The 23,470-nt window shown below is 45.0% G+C and overlaps 1 protein-coding gene across 1 annotated transcript in view; it reads right to left on the bottom strand.

The window, feature by feature from the left end:
- CCDC180 (coiled-coil domain containing 180) overlaps positions 1 to 23,470 on the bottom strand; it is a 60,139-nt gene that overhangs the window by 4,075 nt on the left and 32,594 nt on the right. The window contains exons 22-34 of the mRNA XM_060609263.3: positions 22,861 to 23,005; positions 22,329 to 22,445; positions 18,482 to 18,580; positions 16,344 to 16,463; positions 14,562 to 14,734; positions 14,337 to 14,392; positions 14,140 to 14,218; positions 12,462 to 12,539; positions 7,202 to 7,268; positions 6,289 to 6,430; positions 3,197 to 3,357; positions 2,517 to 2,654; positions 1,672 to 1,783 (exon numbers count right to left, since the gene is read on the bottom strand). Of these exons, the coding sequence (XP_060465246.2) occupies positions 1,672 to 1,783; positions 2,517 to 2,654; positions 3,197 to 3,357; positions 6,289 to 6,430; positions 7,202 to 7,268; positions 12,462 to 12,539; positions 14,140 to 14,218; positions 14,337 to 14,392; positions 14,562 to 14,734; positions 16,344 to 16,463; positions 18,482 to 18,580; positions 22,329 to 22,445; positions 22,861 to 23,005 (1,487 nt within the window). The remainder of the gene's footprint in view (positions 1 to 1,671; positions 1,784 to 2,516; positions 2,655 to 3,196; positions 3,358 to 6,288; positions 6,431 to 7,201; positions 7,269 to 12,461; positions 12,540 to 14,139; positions 14,219 to 14,336; positions 14,393 to 14,561; positions 14,735 to 16,343; positions 16,464 to 18,481; positions 18,581 to 22,328; positions 22,446 to 22,860; positions 23,006 to 23,470) is intronic.

Raw genomic sequence — 23,470 nt, 5'->3', positions numbered from 1 at the left:
CGAGTCTGGGGGCGCCTGGGTGGCTCAGTTGGTTAAGCAGCCGGCTTCGGCTCAGGTCATGATCTCGTGGTCCATGAGTTCAAGCCCCGCGTCGGGCTCTGTGCTGACCGCTCAGAGCCTGGAGCCTGTTTCAGATTCTGTGTCTCCCTCTCTCTGACCCTCCCCTGTTCATGCTCTGTTTCTCTCTGTCTCAAAAAAATAAATAAACGTTAAAAAAAAAAAAAAAAAAAAACCAAAAGTTCGAGTCTGGCATCGGGCTCTGTGCTGACAGCTCAGAGTCTCAGCCTGCTTCAGATTCTGTGTTGCTCTCCTTCTCTGACCCCTCCCCTGCTCATGCTCTGTCTCTGTCTCTCTTTCTCTTTCAAAAATAAACAAAATAAAAAAATATTAGTCTTTATATAGTTATAAAAGCAAAACACACGTTAGAAAAAGTTTAAACATCACCTAACGGGGGAAAAGAAAAAAATTTAGGAGTCTGTCACCATTCCACCCACCAGAGGTGATCATTGTCAACAGTGTGGGACCTGTCCCTCAGGCTCTGTCTTTCTCATTCTGTGTCTGTCCCTCACACAGATTCACATACATATATGTGAATATATGTTTATATCACATATGCACTTTTTAAAAAAAATGGTATCATAGATAAGTACTAATTGTGAACTTGCTTTTTCCCATAACAGTATTCCTTCCTGACTCTGCACACTGGCACGCGTAGACACGCTGACCCCCTTTAACGGCTGCCCAGTATGCACTATGTACATCGGGACCATAATTTACTGATCCAATCACCTACACGTGGATGTTAGTGTTGTTTCCAGTTCTTTGTGACATCAAATGATGCTGTGATGAATATGCTTGGAAAGATATCTTTGGAAAAATTGTGTAAGTATTTCTGTCAGATATATTCCTAGTGTTAGAACTGCCAAGTGAAAGGTATACACCGTCTGAATTTCGACAGGTGCTGACAGAGGGCTCTCCAAGACAGGGATATTGATGTACACCTCTCCAGGGGTCTCTGTGGTACCTGGGCTTTCTGACATTCTCACCAGGGGTGGGTGTCACTCAATTTGCAAACCTTGCCAGGCTGTTGGTGAAAAGTGATATCTTAATAGTGTTTACATTCTCATTATTCATCCTCAGTGAGGTCAACATCTTTTACACTCACTGGACATATGAACTGCTTCTCTTTTGCATTGCATGTGTTTGTCCTTAGCCTCTTTTTAGAAATGTAACCTCTACCATGGGGGAGGTTACGTCTTTTTCTGGCCTATAGCCTGTTAGGAACATTTGTCCAGTTGTGGTTTTTCTTTCAAGTTTTTGACATTTTTCTTCGTTTTTATTTTGGCCATGGAGGAGTGCCAGCCATCGCCTTCACAGCTTCTGGCTCTCATCTCCTACTTAGGGAAGCTGTCCCTACTCCAAGATTATGAAAATATTTACTATTAGGGTTATTTTTTTACATATAATTTTTGACCCATTTGGGATTTACTTTTTTAATTAAAAAAAACAACAACACCTTACTGCTAACGAAAACCAAAAACCATCAGTCCTCTCGGTAGAGAATCTGGTTTCATTCCAGTGAGCTGGGGAAAAGCAGATGCCCTGGGCCCGTCTGCCTCCACCTCACCCCCACCCCTGGGGCTCAGGCACAAGGTCCACGGCAACACTTACTTGCAACCCGGACATCGTCGATGGTGACCACTTCATCCAACTGCAGCAGGAACTTCTCGGTGAAGGTGGCCAGGCTGGCTATGAAAAACCGGCCGTACTTCCTGGTGAATTCCTGCAGGGAACATGGGGAGTCTGCTGCTGCAGGGAGAGGGGTCTGCCCCCAAGGCCAGCTGAGGGAGGACTTGGGAAGCTGGCAGGTGAGACGAGACCAAAGCCATGAGTCAACTATGTCCGAGTTAAGTGGCATCTGGTCCTCAGCCAAGAGGCCTCTCCCAAGAGCTGACTGGGCTCAAAGATAGGAAATGGTTTAGAACTGGTCAAGCTGGGCGCCTGCGTGGCTCAGTCAGTTAAACGTCTGACTTTGGCTCTGGTCATGATCTCACAGTTTGTGAGTTCAAGCCCCGCATCGGGCTCTGGGCTGACAGCACAGAGGCTAGAGCCTGCTTTGGATTCTGTGTCTCCCTCTTTCTCTGCTCCTCCCCCACTTGCTTACTCTCTCTCTCTCTCTCTCTCTCTCAAAAATAAATAAACATTAAAAAAAAAGAGGTGGCCAAGGAACACCCAGAGGTTATTCACTAAACACAAAATACATAGATGTGGGTCTTGAAAAAAGTTCTCATTAGTAATTTTGTAATTAATTCATTTAGAAATCAAAAGATGCAAGTTAAGCCAGCCAGTAATGACCAGCCAGCTCTAGGAAACCTGCTGGCTTTCATGCCCCCTTTGGCCAGGGTACCATCTAGGGGCCATGCTCAGTGCTGTTGCTGGACTGTCATTTGGGGGAGACTCTCTGGGGGCAGTACAGCCCTCAGCACCCAGGCCTGGCAGCCAATGGCACCACTGACCTCAAGCTTCTCCCTGGTTGCCATAATCACAGTGTCTAAATCGTTCTGCCTTTTCTCTTCCACTTGACACAGAGACTCCATTTCTTGGATATGTGCGGGATGTCCGAGATTTTGATGGAGCTTCTGGGCATTTTCATCCTTTAATCAAACAATCCAGAAATCAGTGGGGATTTTGACCTGGTCTCTAGGTCAGGGCCAGAATGTCACGGGCCCATGCCCTCTGCTAAATGGCCATAGTCAGACTTATGTGCTCTGACCCGGGTGTGGGAAAGGCCATGGATGGACAGAGGAAGGCAGAGAAGGCAAGATGGGGGCATGACTAGAGCTGACTCTGAGGGCTGGGGAGTGGGAGAGCTGAGCAGCAGCCCCAGTATAACCAGAGCCTTAAGTCCAATAAAATCAATGGCATCCATGTCTCTGTTCCAAGAACCAGGTAGACCTTTGCTGCTCATGTCAATGACCACACTCCCACAGAATCAGCAGACCCACTCATTAAATCCAAAAAAAGGAGTTTATTGAACACCTTCTATGAAGAAGAAGGCATTTCTCCAATGCCCTGTGTCCCTTAGTCCCCATGCAACGATGCCAGCCTGGCCAGTTCTGCCTATTCCTTGCCCCCATTTCTGAGCTCCCAGGGGCCCTTGGTCCCAGAGAAGGAGGACTAGTCCTGGGGCTCCCACCTTCCTTATCTCCAGCTTCTCCTGATAATCCCAGAACTGTCCCCGGATCTCTTTGGCAGATGCACAGAATCTTTTCCAGTGGTGTTCTTTGAAGTTCTCCATCACCAGCCAGCAGACCTGGGGCAGCAGCTCCTCAAATCTCCTCATCTGGGCCCGTAATTCTACAGGAGTTGGGAGGTGGGGGACCAGGCAAGGGAACAGAGCAGAGCCAAGCTGCTGAAGTGATCTCTCCCACAAAGCCCCAAAGCAATTTCCCAAAGAGAAGGACTTGGTCTACAATGTGGTCATAGCTATCTCATTAGGAGGGATCCTATGGTCAGAGCAGTACAGAAAATACTGGATTAAGCAAATTCAAAGGACTTCTCTTCAATACTCTACAGGACTTCCCAGCTTATGAAAAGTGCATGGAGCCTTGAGGAGTCTGTTTTATCCATTATCTCCTCAAAGATTGCCTCGACCCTGGTCCCCTTCTGTCCCTGGGGACCCCTAAGTAGCTCTACGTTACACCTACCTTCTCATCCATATCCCTTTACCTCTCCCAGACTATCATCTCTTTGTTTCTCTGCATTGTGTTTTGGAAATTTACTCTGATAGTAGAAGCCATTCACAATTTCAAAATTTCAGCTATTTATTTTTCCAATATAGAAGTTCTATGTGGTTCTCTTTCCTATCTATTTGGTCATTTTCATAGTCTCTCACTCCTTCCTCATGTTTCCAGTATCCTTTTTAATTTAACTGTAATAAATACATTATTTTATATTCTGTGTCTAATAGGTTCAGTATCTGAAGTCTTTACTGATCTCCTTCTGCTGCCTCATGCTTTAGGGGCCTTTTCCCTGTGTGTGTGTGTGTGTGTGTGTGTGTGTGTGTTGTTTGTTTATTGTGAGCTCTTATTCTGGGAATTTGACTTGTGAGAATCCTTAGAGGCATGAATTGAAGGTGGGTTTCTTTTCTAGAAAGGATTTATGGTGTCTACCAGATAAGCATCTGGGCACCACTAATTCAAGACCATTTTAAGCTAAATTGTCGGTTGGAGGTCTTTTGGATGATCTACAAAAACAAAGTTAACTTCAGGCACCAAGGCCATTTTATAGCTACAGATTCTTATTAGAGTTTCCCTTCTGCTTTACCCAGTACCAAGGTTTTTTAATAAGACAGTTTCCTTCTAGTTGCTGCTGCTGGTGGTGCTGAAGGACAGGGGAGGGGGACTTGGTTTCTGTCTCATTTACCCCACTTTGCAGCTAGAGCCCTGAGGGGGTGGTCCCAGTTTTCTGTGGCTTGTGTCCTTCTGGACTTTGCACCATGGGTGGTCTGGGGCTTTGTCTTCTGCTCCCAAAGCCCTGGAGGCCATGAAAACAAAGGCTCAAGCTCACCTGGGAGTCAGGAATATCCTTACGGCAATGTGTTACTGTTCAATTTCTTTCTTGGAGTTCCTATTTTCACCCAATGTGGGACCCTTGTGTATTTCTTACTTTATGGGTAGCTCATCAATTAAAAGAGCTCATCCCAAAAATGGTATATCCAATACTTGTAAATGTTTTCAGTGGGAAAGGTGGTCAGGATACTGGACTCCCAAATTTCAGGAAATGGAAGTCTCCATTTAATGGGAACTGTGACTCTTCCAGAGAGGGACATAATCTTCGGCATTTCCCAAACCCATACATTTGACCACAGAACCTTTCTTTTGAGGAAGGTCACATAGGATAGGATCCCAGACTTCACATGGGGACATTCTGAGCTAGAGAAACAAAATGCTCCAGTAGTTTCAATGCCAGTCATTCTACAGCCACAGTAGTGAGAGCCACCACTGGTTATTTCCTCTGTATATGGCAAGTCTGTGTAGTGGGCTTAATCCTCAAAACACTTGCACAGTGAGTGTTGTCTTTATCTCCAGTTTACAGACAAGGAAACTGAGGCTCACAGAGGTGAGGTGACTTGGTCAAGGTCATAAGGCAGAGAGAAGGCAGTGCTGGGCCTTGAAACTAGGTCTAGCTCTCCTCCAATCATTTCCCCCTTCTACCCAACACAGCAGGAATAATTAGGACTTACAACTGCATAAAACACGCGTGGCTACGGACAAAGATGCAGAGGAACGTGGAGAAATGGGCAAAGGTGGGCGCTGGGCGTGTTTTCACAGCCTCTTTAATGTCATTACAATAAATGTAAATGGCAAGATGTATTCTACCTGCCTGTTTTCACGTCCCTATTCTCCAGGAGGCTGTGTCTATCGGGGTCATCAGAGCCCAGCATGGGCCAGGCATACAGTTGATACTTAACAAATACCCGTGGAAAGTTTTCTTCAAACGTTCAAATACAGAGTTACCACATGACCCAGCAATTCCACTCCTAGCTATACATCCAAGAGAAAGGAAAACGTACGTCCACACAAAACGTGTATGTGAATGTTTATAACAGCAATATTCACAGTAGCCAAAGGTGGAAACAGACAAATGTCTACTGATGCAGGGTAAACAAAACGTGGCATATGCACACAATGGAATTAGAGTGAGTCATGAAAAGGAATGAAATACTGACACATGCTACAACACGGATGAACCTTGAAAATGTTATGCAGAATGAAAGAAACCAGTCACAAAGGAGCACACAGTGATTCCGTGCATATGCAAGCTCAGAATAGGAAATCTACAGAGGCAGAAAGTAGTTGAGTGGCTGCTTAGGGCTGGGGCAGTGATGGAGGGACAGGGAAGTAGTGATTGTTGCCCAACTCTGAGAATATACTAAAATCCACTGAATTGGAGATTTTACACGGGCAGATTGTGTGGTATGTGACTATCTCAATAAAGCTGTCAAAATTACCTGTGCAATGAACAAAACATTTTTGGTGATACATATCACCAGATTTCTCAAGAAAAGTGATTTTTTTTTTCAGCGTTGTTGTGCCTCCCAGTTAAATCTGATCAATGTTTTTACCTAATTCCAAGATGGCAGCTTTTCACAGGGAGGCTCCTGTGCCTCCCTCAGTGACCTCCGGGTCAGGAGGGCACCCTCCAGGCTGTGAGGCCCAGGCTCTGCTCAATTGGTGGCATGTGCCACACCCTCGACCTGCCTGCCCACCTGCCGCCCAGACCCACCTATGAGGCAGGAGTTATGGTACTCGTCTGTCTGGACGTGGTATTCCAGGATCCTCTTGCAGATATTCTCTGCACACTGGTCAAAGTTTTCGTACATGCAGTCAGGCCTGGTGACTGAGTGCTTCTCTTTGCGGTAAAACTCCTGCAAAAGAGGTTGATGCTGTCTGGGCAAGGATGCTCACCATGGGGCTCTGGCCCATGCTCCTGCATCCTCCACCCCACTCTCCACACCTCCTAGCCCATTCTCCTGATGTCACTCTTCCTACCCAACTGCCCTTTTTACCACTGCCAATATCCCAGTACTCAAGGCATAAGTGACTGAATGGCAAAACTCTTTTTTTGTCCTTCAAGACCCAAATGGAATCTCATTCCAATGACCAGGTTGAGAGCGTTCTATGAAGTGCCAAACTAGGTACTAGGCCAAAGGCCACAAATATGGATGACTCACAGACCCCATTCTGAAGGATTTGCAGCCTAGTGGGAGGCCGACAGGAACGCACACAGACAGCCCTGTATGGGGTGTGCTGGAACTGTGCACTCGGTAGCTCCAGCAGCCCCATCCATCTCCCTGTGGTGCCGCCATGTCTGTTGCCCTACGCGGGGTGCTGGCCTCCCAGGGACAGAGACTGGGCTTGTTCCTCTTAGCCCACCCAGTATCTGACATGTAGTAAGTGTCCGAGAAATGTTTGGTGGCTCAGTAAATGGATAAATGAATGAATGAGGTTTAATTTTTAGGATGAAGAAAACACCACATGAAGTGACAGAAGCTAGGTAGCTGTGATTGTGGGTCCCTTTCTCTCAATTTCACCCACAAAGCCATTATCAGCAAAATCTAAGAGGCAGAGGTGGCTGGGGACATATGGCCAGCAGCCAGTCCAGGGGCACGCAGAGGCCTCTGGGCAGCAGCCCTCACCTCCACAACATTCAGCAGATGCTCATTGCTCTCCCAGAGGAGGGTCAGGATGATCCCTTTAAAATCCCTGAAAGACACAAAAGACAGATCCCTGAGGGGTCTTGTCTAATCACACCAAATGGTGTGGACAAAACCAAATGGACAGAACATTCTGAGTGCTCAGCAGCCCAGCCAGGATTGGACAGTTCATGTGATTCCCAGGTGTGTTCTCACCTAATATTTCTATTTGTCTAGTTTAATGGCTCTTGTATGTGATAAGCTGGGTTTGGCCCCTTCTAAGAGTCTATTCTCTTTTGGCCTCATCACTCATTGTAGCTACTTGCTCCTGCCCTGGGACCTTTGCACACACTGATTCCTCCCCAGAGAACATGGTTAACTTTCTTCTTGGTCACATTTGCTCCTGCTCTTCCTCAGATCCTAACCTGGTGGCAATTCCTGACCATCCTGGTCCAATGCTCTCAGAGTGGTCCTCAGCCCTACAACACTCCCCACAGAGGGATTTGGGATTGATTTTTGTGACTGGCTTCTCTTCTAGAAGATGGTAAAGTCCATCTAGACAGACCGCATGTGTCTGTTTTGCTCACCATGGGACCCCCAGTCCTGCTACAGGGTCTGAACTTATTTGTACCTCAGTATTGGTTGAAAGAAGAAAGAACAATTTCTTATTAATCAAATAAGCAGGACTTCCTGTAGGACCAAACATCCGCCTTCCGGTACCTCTGCCATTTAGGCTGACTCTGCACACACTGGGGCTTTATTAAACAAAGTTGCACAATACCAGTGGATATTCCTGGCCAGTTAAGTCAATTATCTCAATAGTAAAAGTGAAATAAGGGAAGGGATAGATGTATTAGAACTTAATTTAACTTAGAACCTTAAGATGTAGGACACTTAATTTTTCACAATTTTTGTTAAGTGATGCAGCCAATTTCTAAAACATATGTATATAGGCCACTCACTGTTTCATTTTAAAATTCACTCATCATAACTAAAGAAAATTAGAAATATACTGAAAAGCAAAGGAGAAAATGAATGCCAACATTTTATTGTATTTCCTTCTGGCTGCTTTTAAAGTCAGTTTGGAATTAGGTTCATGTGTATTTTACATTCTGTTCACTTGTTAAGTGTTCCCCCACATTAAGATATCTTTTTAAATGGCTGTGTAACACCATCTAGTATGTAAGCACCATGGTTTGCAATCCTCTATTTTTGGACTGTTAGGTTTTCTGATTTTTTTAAATCTTTCTTTTTTTTAAATTTATTTATTTAAATTCAAGTTAGTTAACATACAGTGTAGTATTGGTTTCAGGAGTAGAACCCAGTGATTCATCACTTACATGTAACACCCAGTGCTCACCCCAAGTGCCCTCCTTAATGCCCATCCCCCATTTAGCCCATCCCCTACCATCTGTATTGAAGAGTCTCTTACGGTTTGCTTCCCTGTTTTTATCTTATTTTTCCTTCCCTTCCCCTATGTCCACCTGTTTTTTAAATTCCACATATAAGTGAAATCATATATTTTGACTGACTTATTTAGCTTAACATAATACATTCTAGTTCCATCCAGGTCATTGCAAATGGCAAATTTTCATTCTTTTTGATTGCCGAGTAATATTCCTGTGGTGTGTGTGTGTGTGTGTGTGTGTGTGTGTGTGTGTGTACCACCTCTTTATGCATTCATCAGTCGATGCACATTTGGGCTTCTTCCATAATCTGGCTACTGTTGATAGTGCTGCTATAAATATTGGGGCGCATGTGCCCCTTGAAATCAGCATTTTTTAAAGTTTATTTATTTTGAAAGAGAGAAAGCACAAGTGGGGTAGGGGTGGAGATGAGAGAGAGTTCCAAGCAGGCTGTCAGTGTAGAGCCTGACGTAGGGCTCAAACTCACAAACCATGAGATCATGACCTGAGCCAAGTTCAAGAGACAGATGCCCAACCAGCTGAGCCACCCACGCACACCCCAAAATCAGCATTTTGTATCCTTTGGATAAATACCTAACAGTGCAATTTCTGGTAAGATACTTCTGTTTGTTTGGGGTTTTTTTGGAGGAACCTCCATACTGTTCTCCAGAGTAGCTGCACCAGTTTGCATTCCCACCAACAGTGTAAAAGAGTTCCCCTTTCTCTGCACCCCTTCCAGTATCTGTTGTTTCATGAGTTGTTAATTTTAGCCATTCTGACAGGTGTGAGGTGGTATCTCATTGTGATTTTGATTTGTATTTCTCCAATGATGAGTGATGTTGAACATCTTTTCATGTGACTGTTAGCCATCTGGATGTCTTCTTTGGAGGTGTCTATTCATGTCTTCTGCCCTTTTCTTCACTGGATTATTTGTTTTATTGGGTGTTGAGTTTGATAAGTTCTTTATAGATTTTTGATACTAACCCTTTATCTGATATGTCATTTGCAAAAATCTTCTCCTATTCTGTCGGTTGCCATTTAGTTTTGTTGATTGTTTCTTTCGCTGTGCAGAAGATTTTTATCTTATTTTTTAATGTTTACTTTTGAGAATGAGAGACAGACAGAGTATGAGCAGGGGAGGGGCAGAGAGAGAGGGAGACACAGAATCTGAGGCAGGCTCCGGGCTCTGAGCAGTCAGCACAGAACCCGACACGGAGCTCGAACTCATGAACCATGAGATCATGACCTGAGCCAAAGTCAGTAGGTTAACCACCTGAGACACCCAGGTGCCCCCAGAAGCTCTTTATCTTGATGATGTCCCAATAGTTAATTTTTGCTTTTATTTCCCTTGTCTACTATTTGACTAGGCCTCATCCTTGGACACCGCCTTTGGCTTGCTATGTCCTATGTTAGTAAGAATACTACTAAGTCAGGGGCACCTGGGTGGCTCAGTTGGTTAAACATTGGACTATTGATTTCGGCTCAGGTCATGATCTCACTGTTCATGAGATCGAGCCCCGTGTTGGGCTGTGCACTGACAGCATGGAGCCTGCCTGAGATTCTCAATCTCTCTCTCTCTCAAAATAAATAAATAAAGATTTTTAAAAATAAATAAATAATTAAAAATACTGTTAAGTCAGTTCAGATACTACCCACCCACCCCCACCCAATATCTGAGCACCTCTGATTTCCAATAGCCATGGCCTGCCTGCAGCAAGAATCCTGCTAAGTAGGCAAGAATCCACTACCGTTGAATTTTCAATCTAGTGACCTCCTCACTCTGCATTTTGGCTATAAATCTTCTCTTGTCCTTATTGTATTCTGAGTTGAGCCCCATCCCTCTTCCCTGTTGCAACAGTCTTGGCACCTATTGCAATGGTCCCACATAAAGTATTCCTTACTGTTTTAACAAGTATCAGAATAATTTTTTTCCTTAACACCTCCCACTGGCAGTGCCTGGGAGGGACCATCTGCACCCTCCCTTGATAAACTGGGAACTTCCTCTAAAATCTATTTACATACTGGTTAATGTTGGGCAAAATATGGAATGGATTTGTTCCCTTTTCATTTGTTTGCATTCTAGTGAGAATTAGTGTTTTGTCCACATGTTTGTTCCTAATTTTATTTCTTCCTCGCTTGTGGTCTCTTCCAATTCTCCCCTTACCCTATTGTGTGCTGGAAATTTCTTTAGCAATTTTCTGGGGGAAGGGGATGGGGAGAGGAGCCAATTTTTCCTTTGTTGTCTTTATTTACCACTATTGTGTTTTGACTGGTTGTTATCTAACTTTTAATTGCATTTTATCTCAAAGGAGTTTAAAAATTTATTTGCCAAAATTTTCCATCTTTTTCCTTGTGATTTCATCTAGTGCTTCTTGGAGTGATGATCCTGCATTACTCAAGGGCGGCCTGTAGACAACTTGCTGGCTTGTCTTCACAATTCCAAGAAGAGGACTCTCTTCTACCCACGTGCACAGGGAAGGTGAAGGCTTGGGGAGAAGTCACTTAGCCAGAGTCCCAAGGTAGGGGTAAAAACATCATCAGTCTGATTCCATTTTCTGAGCAAGTCACCACTGTGTTATGCTAGGTAAGTCTCTCCCTTTCAGAGATTTCATAAGTGCTTGATTTTTTTTTCTGTTTAGCCTGTGATCTTTTTTTCACCACTAAAATACTGTGGTGCATCTATACTGTGGCTAACTATTTAGCAATACAAAGGGATGAACTACTGATACATGCGACCACTTAGGTGGATCTCAAGGGCAACATATTGAGTACAAAAAGCCACTCTGCAAATGTCATACACTGTATGAGACTGTTTATATGAACTTCTTGAAATGGCAAAATAATAGGGATGGAAAATGATCAGTGGTTGCTCAGGGTTAGGGATGGAGAGGGAGAGGGCATGGGTACGGCTATAAAGGGGTGACAGGAGTGACATACAGTTGGTGGTGATGGAACAGTTCTGTTTCTTGATTGTGGTGATAGTTACATGAATATACACATGTGATAAAATGACAGAACTATAAAAAGTTGAAAGTCAAGATTTTGATGACGAGGAATGCCTTTTTTGAATGGGACAAGGGAGCATCTAGCTGCTGACTTGGACCCAACTTCTAGGTCCTGAAGTCACTCTTCTTTTCTTTATTTTTTAATGTTTATTTATTTCTTAGAGAGAGAGCTGGGAGAATGACAGAGAGAGAGGGAGACAGAGGATCCGAAGCAGGCTCTCCGATGTCAGTTCAAAACTTGACATGGGGCTTGAACCCACGAGCCATGAGATCATGACCTGAGTCAAAGTCAGACACTTAACCAACTAAGCCGCCCAGGTGCCCTGAAAACCACCCTTCTTTGCAAACTTCACAAACCCCAGAGATAAGACCAGTGGGGCAAAAAGGCTGATGGTGAGTTCCCTGATTAAGGGGGAGAGGGTATCTCTGAGTCTCTTTGATTGCTTTCAATTTTCTGAAGTTGCTTATTTGCTTGAAATGCAGCCATTAAGTGGAACAGAGTTTGTTTTAATAAATGAAATTAAAATAAAGGGAAAGAGGAAAGAGGGAGGTGAGGCATTAAAAAATTGAAGAAAAAAACCCACAAACAAATCCCAGACTTGAAAGAGGTGTGCTTCCCACTACCCCAAAAAGCTTAACTTAGAAAATGTGAAATTTTGGTGAAAATGTCTCTCAACAAATTTAGGTGAAATGGGATGAGACAAACTGACCTTGACCCTCATCTTTCCCCTTGCAAATCTCTCCTGTTCTGCCCCCCCACTTCTTATTTTCCCCTCAGCTGTGTCAGATTTAGCCACCCCCTTCACAGAGACAACAAGTTAAAATGGACTTAAAGGAAAAGGTGCCACTTACTCAGCTGGTGGCGGTGGCTTCTCCCCGAGCACCTGGTACTTTCTGTCCATTCGGTTGGGCTTGGAGTACCGTGTGATGCTGTGGGACAAAGGTGGATCAGTGTTCTGGAGGCTGGGGTAGACAGGCAGTTCTGTGGGAGCCCCACCTAACTTGCTGGAGGCCCTGCATCTGCCTGTGGGACACCGTGACCCCCATGTATGGGCCTGAATCCTTCAAGATACTTCCCTACTCCTCAAAGCTTTGGAGATGCTTATCGTGGGGGTCAAGTCCTTATTGCTAAAACTGACCCAAGGCCCCTGGGAAGGGGCAAGGGGCCAGAAATTCATATCCTTGCTTTCCTGTGGGGAGGACCCAAAGAAAAACAGGTTGAGGTGCTTTTCAAACAAAAATACAATGTGCCCAGTTAAACTTGAATTCCGTATAAGAAGCAAATAATTTTTAGTGTAAGCATGTCCCATGCAACATCAGACAGCCCCAGCAACATGGACTTCATTTTGTAACCACTGAGAGACTGAATATACAGATGGGCAATAGCTGGACTGTACAAAAATACAGAACTCTGACCCAGACCCTGCAGCAACGTGCCCAGGAAACCAATTCCTTGTCTATAATAAACAACTCGGGAAGCCAGCCTGATAGAAGTCAGATCTGGAGGAAGCCATATTGTCATCTCTAGTGGCAATCCAGAATGCCAAACAATAACTCCTGTAACAATCATCTCCAAATGGCCGGGACTTGATGACTAACTGACAGCTTCCCTGAATTTTGTCCCTGCTTGCAACTTAGAACCAATCAGGGAAAGTCAAGTACACAGCCCTAAATAATCACATAGAATGCCCTGCTGCTAGTTGGCCTGCCTCCAGCTTCCCCACATCAACAGCCTCCAATAAAGGCACACTTAAAGCCTTCCTTTTCTCCACTATACAGTTTTTCACTCTTGTCTGCCTTTGAGTCTCTGCTAAAACATAAGTAATGATGGCTGACTCCCTTGCTGTACCAAGCTCCAAGTAAATAGCCTTTGCTTTTCTCATTTGGTTTGTCTTAGGTTTATTTCCACGTTGCAGATGGCATTCATGTTCATGGACCTTTTGGAGGTATGCAAAGCAGGAACTGCCTCACTGCTACTTCCTCAAAACCAGGAATCAAACCATATAAATGAGGGCTCACAGAGGACCCAAAAGTCAGTTCAGCCACTGGCTCTGTTACTTGCCTTCTATTGAATCAGTGTCACTGTGGGCCCACATTCACTGAGTAATGAGTCTAATGACCCCTACAGGGGCATAATGGGCAGAGTGCCTGGCCAGGATGCAGAGGCTCAGGATTTCTCCTGGAGAGAAAGCCATCTCCAATGTCCCTCTTTTTGACTGGGAAGAATGGGCATGGGAGGAGGGCTGGGATCTACCAGTTGTGACCATGGAAAACCACTGAATGCCCAGATGGGCTCTCAAGGTGGGAGGCTGTGTGAGCTGCATCACTCAGCAGGAATGAGCACAGAGCTGACTAACACCAGCTTCAGAGCAAACTTCTCACTGGGTCCATTGGGGTCTCAGAGCTGTGAGTACAGGTGGTACTTTCCGAGGACAGTCTGATAAATGGACAGGGTGGTCTCTGGCCTATGTCTAGGGGGACAGGGAAGGCATCTGGGAAGGGGAGATCCTCAGCAGCCCAGCAGACCTACCTCGTTGTTGAAGTGGCACTGGCACTGGACAGGGCCTTTCTCACGACATGTTCTCCCCGGTTCCGGTGTCGCTTCAAGCCTTTGGGTGATGAGCACCCAGGACAAGAACAGAGGACCCAAGGTGAGGATGGACCAGGTGGCAACACTGGCTTTCCCACCGCCAGTGCCCCAAGACCCACAGGCCTGTTTGTCTCTACCTGTCTGGAACCGATCTTTGTCGCACTGCTGGGTTGAGCATTTTGAGTTGGGAAGTCTGAAACCAAAGGAAAGGATATGAGCTTTTCCCCAGTGACCATGAGGACAGCTCAGGGCAGGCATTGGGTACCATCCCAGTTAGCACATAATACCATGTGAATGTGTCCTATTATGAGGCCCATTTTAGAAGAGGAAACTGAGGCCATGTACACCCCATGGCCACTCACTGCAGGATCTTCTTGACCACTTCCACAGCTGGGTCTTCAATCATGGACTTCCCCATGCGGCTCGGCTGGGCAAAGGACTCAGGGGTGACCAAGTCTACCTTGGCTTCCTCTTCAAGGACTTCTGAAGACACCAGGATGTCACTCTCCACCTCCATATCGATCATGATGTCATCCTGCAGGCCCAAGAGAAGAGCCTGAGTGTGTGGGCCCAGTCTACATACTAGGGATGAAGGCAGCTGGGTTCATGTTCCAATACCATCTTGCCCAGGGGCTGCAGTGGGAGGCTAGCTGCCTGATTCTCTGAGTCTGTATTTTCCTTCTAAAAAATGGTAATGGTCATATCTCCTTTAGAGAGTCATTCATTCATTCATTTATACGTGCATGTGGCTTTCAAAAATATTTCCCAAGTACCTGCTTTCTGCAAGGCTCTGGCTGGGTCCTGGGACACAGGGTGGAGAGGTAACATGTGATCTTTGTTTTTATAGGGCTTACAGTCTAGTCAGAGAGACAAACATTTAACATGCACTTCTACAAATAAACGTCTAGTCAAAATTGTGACCAATGCTATGAAGGAAAAGTTCCAAAGTCTTCCATGAGGCTGAGGGTCGTGGATTTACAAGGCCAGCCCATAGATGTGTCCAGGCAGTGTTCTTAAAATGGGTGAATGAATGAATGAATGAATGTGTGGACAAGTGAGTGGCCAACAGGCCCTACAAGTCGGACCTTAGAGAAAGGGTAGGAGTAGTGGCCTGCAATGAGGGCTTAGTTAGGCTATTCCCTATTTTATTTGAGTCTTGTCTCAGCAGTGGACTATAAGAGGGAAGGACCCTAGCTGGACTCCAGAGTTCTTTCTTGAAGGGCGCAGGTGGTATGATGCTGGTGGTATGATGGAGGGTTAGTATTGGTGGCATGGTGGGAAGCGCCTCCCCATAGAAGGAAGGACTGGTTCAAAACATGGCAGTGAGAGCAGAACTTGAGGGATGTCCACTTATTCCCATATTGTTCTATGTCACACACTCCTGGAAGTTGGTTGAGTGTCTCTGGTGTTCAAAACCTGATGTGAGGGGCTGAGTGCAGGGTGGGGGTGACAGAAGCTCTGCCCTCTTGGGGTACACAGTCTGGAGAGACAGCCCCTAAAAATGGAGACATCACTGTGGTCTGTGAGAGAAGGCCCAGTGGGAAGTGATGTCTTTTGGGTGGGAGTGGGGGTGAGAAATGAAGAGACCATGGAGGGCAGACCAAAGAGGCTGCTGTGAAGGCTCAGTTGAAGGATGTGGATTTCACCCTGAGTGATCAGGAGAGTGGCACAGTCAGACTGACCTTCTCCAACATTATGTCTGGCTGTAGTTCAGGGAGTGGATCATGAGGGAACATGAGAGGAAAAGGGCAGCCATGTGGGCAGAAAGAGGTTGGTGGAGGTGGGGTGGGGAGAAGCCAGTGGTTGCTTATGCGCGTGGGTGGGAAGGAAAAGGCTGAAAGGCGAGGGTAGCCTGAGAGCTGGCAGCTGGTAGGTCTTGGTGAAGGTGAGGAGATGGTGCCAGGAGTGAGGAATCTCCTAAGATGGCAGGGAAGTGGACTATTTGGGATTTGAATCCCAGATCTGACTGCACAGCCTATGGTCCTTCCAAGGCAACCTGGTAGGCCTGGTGTTCAGCAGGACCCTGGGAGCTGTCTCTTCCCTTAGGCTCTACTGAGCTCTGCAGGTCTCCTGAGAGCCCAGCCGTGACAGCTCACCCACCCTTCCCCACTTCCCATTCCCTTCCTCTACTGTCTGTTCCTTACAGTAAAGACAACTTGAGTCGTGTATACGATGTCCAGCCTGCAATTCAGGTACTGAATCCTCTGGCCCAGTTTTTCTTTCCAAGTCCGGACCAAGCCAAGGAGGTCATCCGTGGCCACCACCTAGGAGAAGAGAGCTGCAGGAAGCAAGCTGCAGGAGGGCCGCCTGCCTCCATCTGAACCACAGGCCTCTGGATTCGATGGAGGCCCCTCACTTGCAGGGAGGGCCCTAGGAGAGTGGGCGGTGCTGGCTGGCTCTCTCGGGCAACTGCAGTGGGGCAGCAAATCTTTCACTGACGGGGCATCAGGAGTTCTAGTCCTGGTTTTATGGGTTCATTCTGGGCAAATGATTTGAGTTAGCTCAACTTGGTCTCCCCATCTGTGTGGTGGGACACAGAATGTTCCTTGGAATCTCTTCTAGCTTTGACGCTCTTAGAAGGAAATGTTTGGCCCCAAATGGCCACGTTGTGTGTGAGTGAAATGACCACAGCCTTTCTGGAAAGTGATCTAACCATTTCCACAACAAGGTCAGATACACACCCCCTCAAGCAGCAACCCCACACACCCTGCCCCCAGGTGTGCAGGAAAGAACGTGTAAGGACGTTCACCTTTACGTGTACCCACACATCACTTGTCAGTCCTCACACTTGGTCCCCTGCATTGTTCACTGACCTATGTATATGACCCAGGCCAGGAGGTGCCTTGGCCTCTTCTGCTTCCTTCATTTCTAGTGCATTCTGAGTCCTAACCATTCCCCCTCTACTCAACTCTGGAACTGGAAGGTGTCCCTGGTGGTACCTTGTCCAGGCCACAATTCTCTGTGCTTCAGTTATGACACGCTGCCTCACTCCTCCCTCCCTCCCTGCCTTTCTGCACACAGCAACCTGAAGCCCCTCCATGTATGTGGCACTGAGCATGTGACCCTGGCCACACCTGTCCATGGTCCCCACTGCCTTCACCATGCAACTGATGCATCGTTCCCATCTCCTGATCACTGTTTTGCAGAAGTGTCCAACCAGTCTCCTCCATCAACACAGGATTGCCTGCCCACCCAAGTTCAAGTTCCCCTGACCTGGCCAGAAGGCTGTGAAAACCTTCCCCTGTCCAACACTCTGATACCACAAGAAGAGGGCAGTGAGGGGGTTGGAGAGGTGAGGAAATGCAGGAGAGCAAATGTTTCTGCTCTGGAGAGGCAGAGCTGTCCCTAAAGGGACTGATAAAGAAGTCATGGCAGATTAAGCTGGTTTCCCCCTGTTCCCCAGGGGTCATGCAGAAATAACTGCATGAAAACACAGAGGTCACAGGGGCTCTGCAAAAAAATGAGAATAATATGAGGGATGTGTATTCACTTAGTGTTTTGTGGATGTTTGAACTTTTCTCAAGAAGCATGTGTTACTATGCAAGAAAAAGCATAGAGACTAAATGTCCTCTCAGTGCTAACAAACATGAAACCTCAACTCAGTCACTGAAACGGAAGAGAAAAGACAAAGCTTGGTGAGGAAGGAACATCCCATTCAAGAAACCTCCAGTTGAGACATCTGGTTCTCGAGTGCCTGGTCGAGCTGTTGGGAAAAGATTGCCTGGGGAGGCCGGGACAGATGTGGAACAGGGGACAGAGATGTGTGCTGGTGGCAGAAAAACAAGCATGTAAACAACGTAAACATCCAGAGACCTGATGTGCTGAACCACACTGCTCTAATTTGGACATTTTAACCAGTAGTAATCGTAGAAAACAGTAGTAACCAGTTCATGTGCAATGATCAAAATGAGCAAATGAAAAATCAAACAAAAAGGGGTTGTTCAGAAGGCAGAGTCCTGCCTGCTTCTGTTTTTCCTCTAGGGCTGAGTTCCAATTACAGGGAGGGAAGCCTGGTGACATCAGCAGGGGAGTGAGGTCAGACTGAAGCCCCACGTTCACTGGACTCTACATGCTTGCCAGGGAGGGGCTGGGGGCGAGAGAAGGTGGCTGTTTTCTCTTCTCTTCCTTAATTCCAATGGGTCCAACAGGGGTTAAGTAGGAAGGCTCAGAGGCCCCTCTGGAGCTGGAGAAATCTTGATGACAGATGTAAATTTACTTTCAGTTTGATTCTTGTATAATGGCATCTTTACTATTCATAGCTTAGCAAATACTGAATACTTACTTTTTTATCTCCCTTTGAGTTTCGACACATTTCTATTTTCCTTTGAAGCTGTTCCAGAGACGAATTCAATCCATCTGTTTGCAGATTGGATTTTGCAACCTAGAAAAACCAGAACTTCCAAGGTTTGTTTCTAGAATACTTATTTTTTTATTTATTATTTTTTAAATATGAAATTTATTGTCAAATTGGTTTCCATACAACACCCAGTGCTCATCCCCACAGGTGCCCTCCTCAATACCCATCACCCACCTTCCCCTCCCTCCCACCCCCCATCAACTCTCAGTTTGTTCTCAGTTTTTAAGAGTCTCTTATGTTTTGGCTCCCTCCCTCTCTAACCTCTTTTTTTTTTTTCTTCCCCTACCCCATGGTCTTCTGTTAAGTTTCTCAGGATCCACATAAGAGTGAAAACATATGGTATCTTTCTTTGTATGGTTTATTTCACTTAGCATCACACTCTCCAGTTCCATCCACGTTGCTACAAAAGGCCGTATTTCATTCTTTCTCATTGCCACGTAGTATTCCATTGTGTATATAAATCACAATTTCTTTATCCATTCATCAGTTGATGGACATTTAGGCTCTTTCCATAATTTGGCTATTGTAGGAAGTGCTTCTATAAACATTGGGGTACAAGTGCCCCTAGGCATCAGCACTCCTGTATCCCTTGGGTAAATTCCTAGCAGTGCTATTGCTGGGTCATAGGGTAGATCTATTTTTAATTTTTTGAGGAACCTCCACACTGTTTTCCAGAGCAGCTGCACCAGTTTGCATTCCCAACAACAGTGCGAGAGGGTTCCTGTTCTAGAATACTTGTTTTGATCAGCAACATATTCAGCAAAACATTATCTAAGAGATGAATTAAATATTGGAAAAATGAAATTGGTGGGGGGAGATGCACAATGTTATCAGAAACTAGATCAATGCAAATGTAAAAGTTTTTGTTTTAGGGGTGTCTGGGTGGCTCAGTCGGTTAAGCGTCCGACTTCAGCTCAGGTCATGATCTCACAGCTTGTGAGTTCAAGCCCCGCGTCAGGCTCTGTGCTGACAGCTCAGAGCCTGGAGCCTGCTTCAGATTCTGTGCCTCCCTCTCTCTCTGCCCCAACCCACTGGCATTTTGTCTCTGTCTCTCTCAAAATTAAATAAACATTAAAAAAAAATTTTAAGTTTTTGTTTTGTTTTGTTTTTTTACTGTCAAACAGATAAGGTTTAAAAATAAAATCGACAACCCACAGTAGTGGTTGAGGGTATGAGGAAGAACACACTCATGACCAGCTGGTGATGAGTTGTCTGTAAAAGCCACCTGGAAACATGTGAAGCCTTAAAACATTCATGCTCTACCCCAGTAATTCTAGCTCTGGGAGATACCTTACAGACATAATCAGAGTTCCCTGTGCAAGGGTATTTATCATATCACTGGGATAATAAGTGAAATCCAACAACTATTTCTCCAAAAAGGATTGGCTAAGTAAAAATGGCAACACATTCAGGAGAGGGAAGCCAGAACAATAGTGTTTTCAAATAATCTTTAAAGATTATATAGCTTACAAAATTGTATAAAATAGAAAGAGGCTGGATTTTGTGTGTGTGTATGTATATGTGTGTGTGTATATCTTTTATATATTATATAATATAATGTATATATAAAATCTTTATATGCATAGAAAAAAGCCTAAAAATAATTCAAAGTCTTTCCTGGCTTTATTGAGATATAATTGACATGTAACATTATGTAAGTTTAAGGTATACAACGTATACCTTATTATAAAGGTATAATTTGCATAATTTGACATGTGTATATATTGCAAAATAATAGGAGATTGGATTAGTAATCAAAACCCTCCTGACAAAGAAAAGCTCAGGACCTGATGGTTTCATGGGTGAATTCTACCAAACATTTAAAGAAAACTTCACACCAATTCTTCTCAAGCTCTTCCAAAAAATAGAATAGGAGGGAATGTTCCCAAACTCATATTACAAAGCCATCACTACCCTGCCGCCAAAGTCAGGTAAGAACACTACAAAGAGGGTGCCTGGGTGGCTCAGTTGGTTAAGCATCTGACTCGGGCTCAGATCATGATCTCATAGCTCATGAGCTCAAGCCCCACATAGGATGAGCTCGTGCCCTGCTTCAGGTAGCACAAGCCCTACTTCCAGTGAGCATAAGCCCCGCTTTGGGTGAACACGAGTTCCATTTTTGGGTGAGCCCTGTTTCTCTCTCTCCCACCCTCCCTCTCTCTGTTTCTCTCTTTCTCTCCCTTCCCCTCCCCCCTCTCTCTGCCCCTCCAGGGATTTTCTCTCTCTCTCTCCCTCTCCATTGCTCACTTGCGCCCTCTCTCTCTCTTAAAAAAAAAAAAAAAAATAGAACACTACAAGGAAACTACAGACCAATATCCCTTAAGAATATAGATGCAAGGGGCGCCTGGGTGGCGCAGTCGGTTAAGCGTCCGACTTCAGCCAGGTCACGATCTCACGGTCCGTGAGTTCGAGCCCCGCGTCAGGCTCTGGGCTGATGGCTCAGAGCCTGGAGCCTGTTTCCGATTCTGTGTCTCCCTCTCTCTCTGTCCCTCCCCCGTTCATGCTCTGTCTCTCTCTGTCCCAAAAATAAATAAACGTTGAAAAAAAGAATATAGATGCAAAAATCCTCAACAAAATATTAGCACATGAAATTCAACAGCACATTAAAAGCATTGTATACCACGATCAAGTGGCATTTACCTCTGCGATGCAAGGAGGATGGTTCTACAAATGCAAATCAATCAATGTGACACCACATTAATAGAATAAAAATAAAAATCATTTGATCAGTACAATAGACACAGAAAAAGTAATTGACCAATTGGTCTATTCAGATTTCCTATTTGTTCATGATTCAATCTTGGTAGATATATTTCTACAAACTTATCCATTTCTTCCAGGTTATCTAATGTGTTGGCATATATAATTGGTAATAGTCTCATGATTCTGGTATTTCTGTGGTATTAGTTGCAATGTCTTTCATTTCTGACTTTATTTGAGTCTTATCTCTTTTTTTTCTTAGTCTGGCTAAAGGTTTGTCCATTTTGTTTATCTTTGAAAAACCAGCTCTAGCTTCATTGATCCTTTCTATAGTTTTTCTGGTCTCTATTCCATTGATTTCTGATCTGATCTTTGTTATTTCCTTCATTCTGCTAACTTTGTTTTTTAATTCCTAGTTCCTTGAGGTTTACAGTTAGGTTGTTTATTTGAGATCATTGACCTGGGTTCACATTTTGAAATTTAAAAACAATTTTTTTAATGTTTATTTTTGAGAGGGAGAGACACAGAGCACAAGCAGGGGAGGGGCAGAGAGAGAGGGAGACACAGTATCTGAAATGGGCTCCAGGCTCTGAGCACAGAGCCTCACATGGGGCTTGAACCCACAAACCCCAAGATCATGACCTGGGCCAAAGTCAGATGCTTAACCAACTGAGCCACCCAGGCACCCCTGAGCTAGGTTCACATTTTGGCTCTACCATTTAAGAGCTCTGTGTTCTTATCTAAGTCACTTAATTATTCTCGGCCTCAGTTTCTTTATCTCTAAAGTAGGAATAAAACAGTACTTGCCTCCTACAGTTCTTGTGAGGACTAACATTGCTAATCAAAATAAGTCAGTTATCAGGATGCATGGTGCGTAATAACTCAATGAATCCTAGAGGCTACTGTGATTTAATCTCTGTCTTCCTGGCTGGAATTTAAGTTTCATGGGGGAGAGCCCACAGTGGTATCCCCAGCACTTGGGACAGTGCCTGGCATGCAGGTGTGTGTGTGTGTGTGTGTGTGTGTGAGAGAGAGATAAACATCTACCAGGTAAAAAGTGAATCTGTCCTACCTCGCTCTTGATGTTCACTTGTAGATTTGTCAGCAACCGCTGGATTTTCTCTATGAAAATAAGGTCCACAGACAGGTTATGAAATTTGCTTTCAAACTTATTGATGACATCATTGGCCTGTAGAGAAATATAAAAAGTAAAGGAGGGGGCCGCCTGGGTGGCTCAGTCAGTTAAGCATCAAACTTCGGCTCAGGTCATGATCTCACAGTTTGTGAGTTCGAGCCTGCGTCTGTGCTGGCAGCTCAGAGCCTGGAGCCTGCTTTGGACTCTGTGTCTCCCTCACTCTCTGCCCCTCCCCCACTCACACTCTGTCTCTGTCTCTCTCAAAAATAAATAAACATTAAAACAAAATTAGAAACTGATCCTTTTTTAAAAAAAAGTAAAGGAGGGAGGTTTACTTGGAACGTATGAACTTTGGAAGCAGAGGGGGACAGGCTCAATTTTTTGGAAAGGGGGCTTGGCAGGGCTCATCAGGCAAAGTACAAGGGCGCCCCGGATGCCTGGCTGGAGGTCAGGGGCAGGGCTCCCCAACCTGGTCCAGGTATTCATTCTCCATCTTCTCCATGTTGATCATGATTAAACTTTCAACAAACTCTATTCGAGAAGCTTCCTTCTCCAGTCGATGACACAGTGAGTCAATTTCTTCAGCAGAAAAGTTGCCTCCATCAGAAAACAATCTGAAAATAGTTTGGGAGAAAGAAAAGCCACTGATCAGACATGAAACTTCCCACCCATTCCAAATCCTGTGGTCGACAAGGCTTTAGATTAAAAGTTTAAGATCATAGAAAAATGAATGCAGGTCGTTCAAAGATAGAAGCAGTGAAATAACCCAAAAGTCCTTCAAGGGATGAACAGAGAAACAATATGTGGTATGTACACAAAATGGAACAGTATTCGGAAGGAATGAAATTCTGACACGTCACATGGGTGAGTGTTGAAGACACTATGTTAACTGAAATAGGCCAGACACACAAAAGGACAAATATTGTGTGATTTCACTTATACGAGGTACGTAGAGAAGTGAAATTCATGGAGACAGAAAATGGAATTGTGGCTGTTGGGGGCCAGGGGGAGGAGAATAGGAGTTAGTGTTTAATGCGTTCAGAGTTTGAGTGTATAAAGACGAAAAATTTTGGAGATGG

This window comes from Panthera onca, chromosome D4 (assembly GCF_046562875.1).
Source record: "Panthera onca isolate mPanOnc1 chromosome D4, mPanOnc1 haplotype 2, whole genome shotgun sequence".
In the NCBI taxonomy this organism is placed as follows: domain Eukaryota; kingdom Metazoa; phylum Chordata; class Mammalia; order Carnivora; family Felidae; genus Panthera; species Panthera onca.
This window is presented reverse-complemented; position numbering and strand designations above follow the sequence as displayed.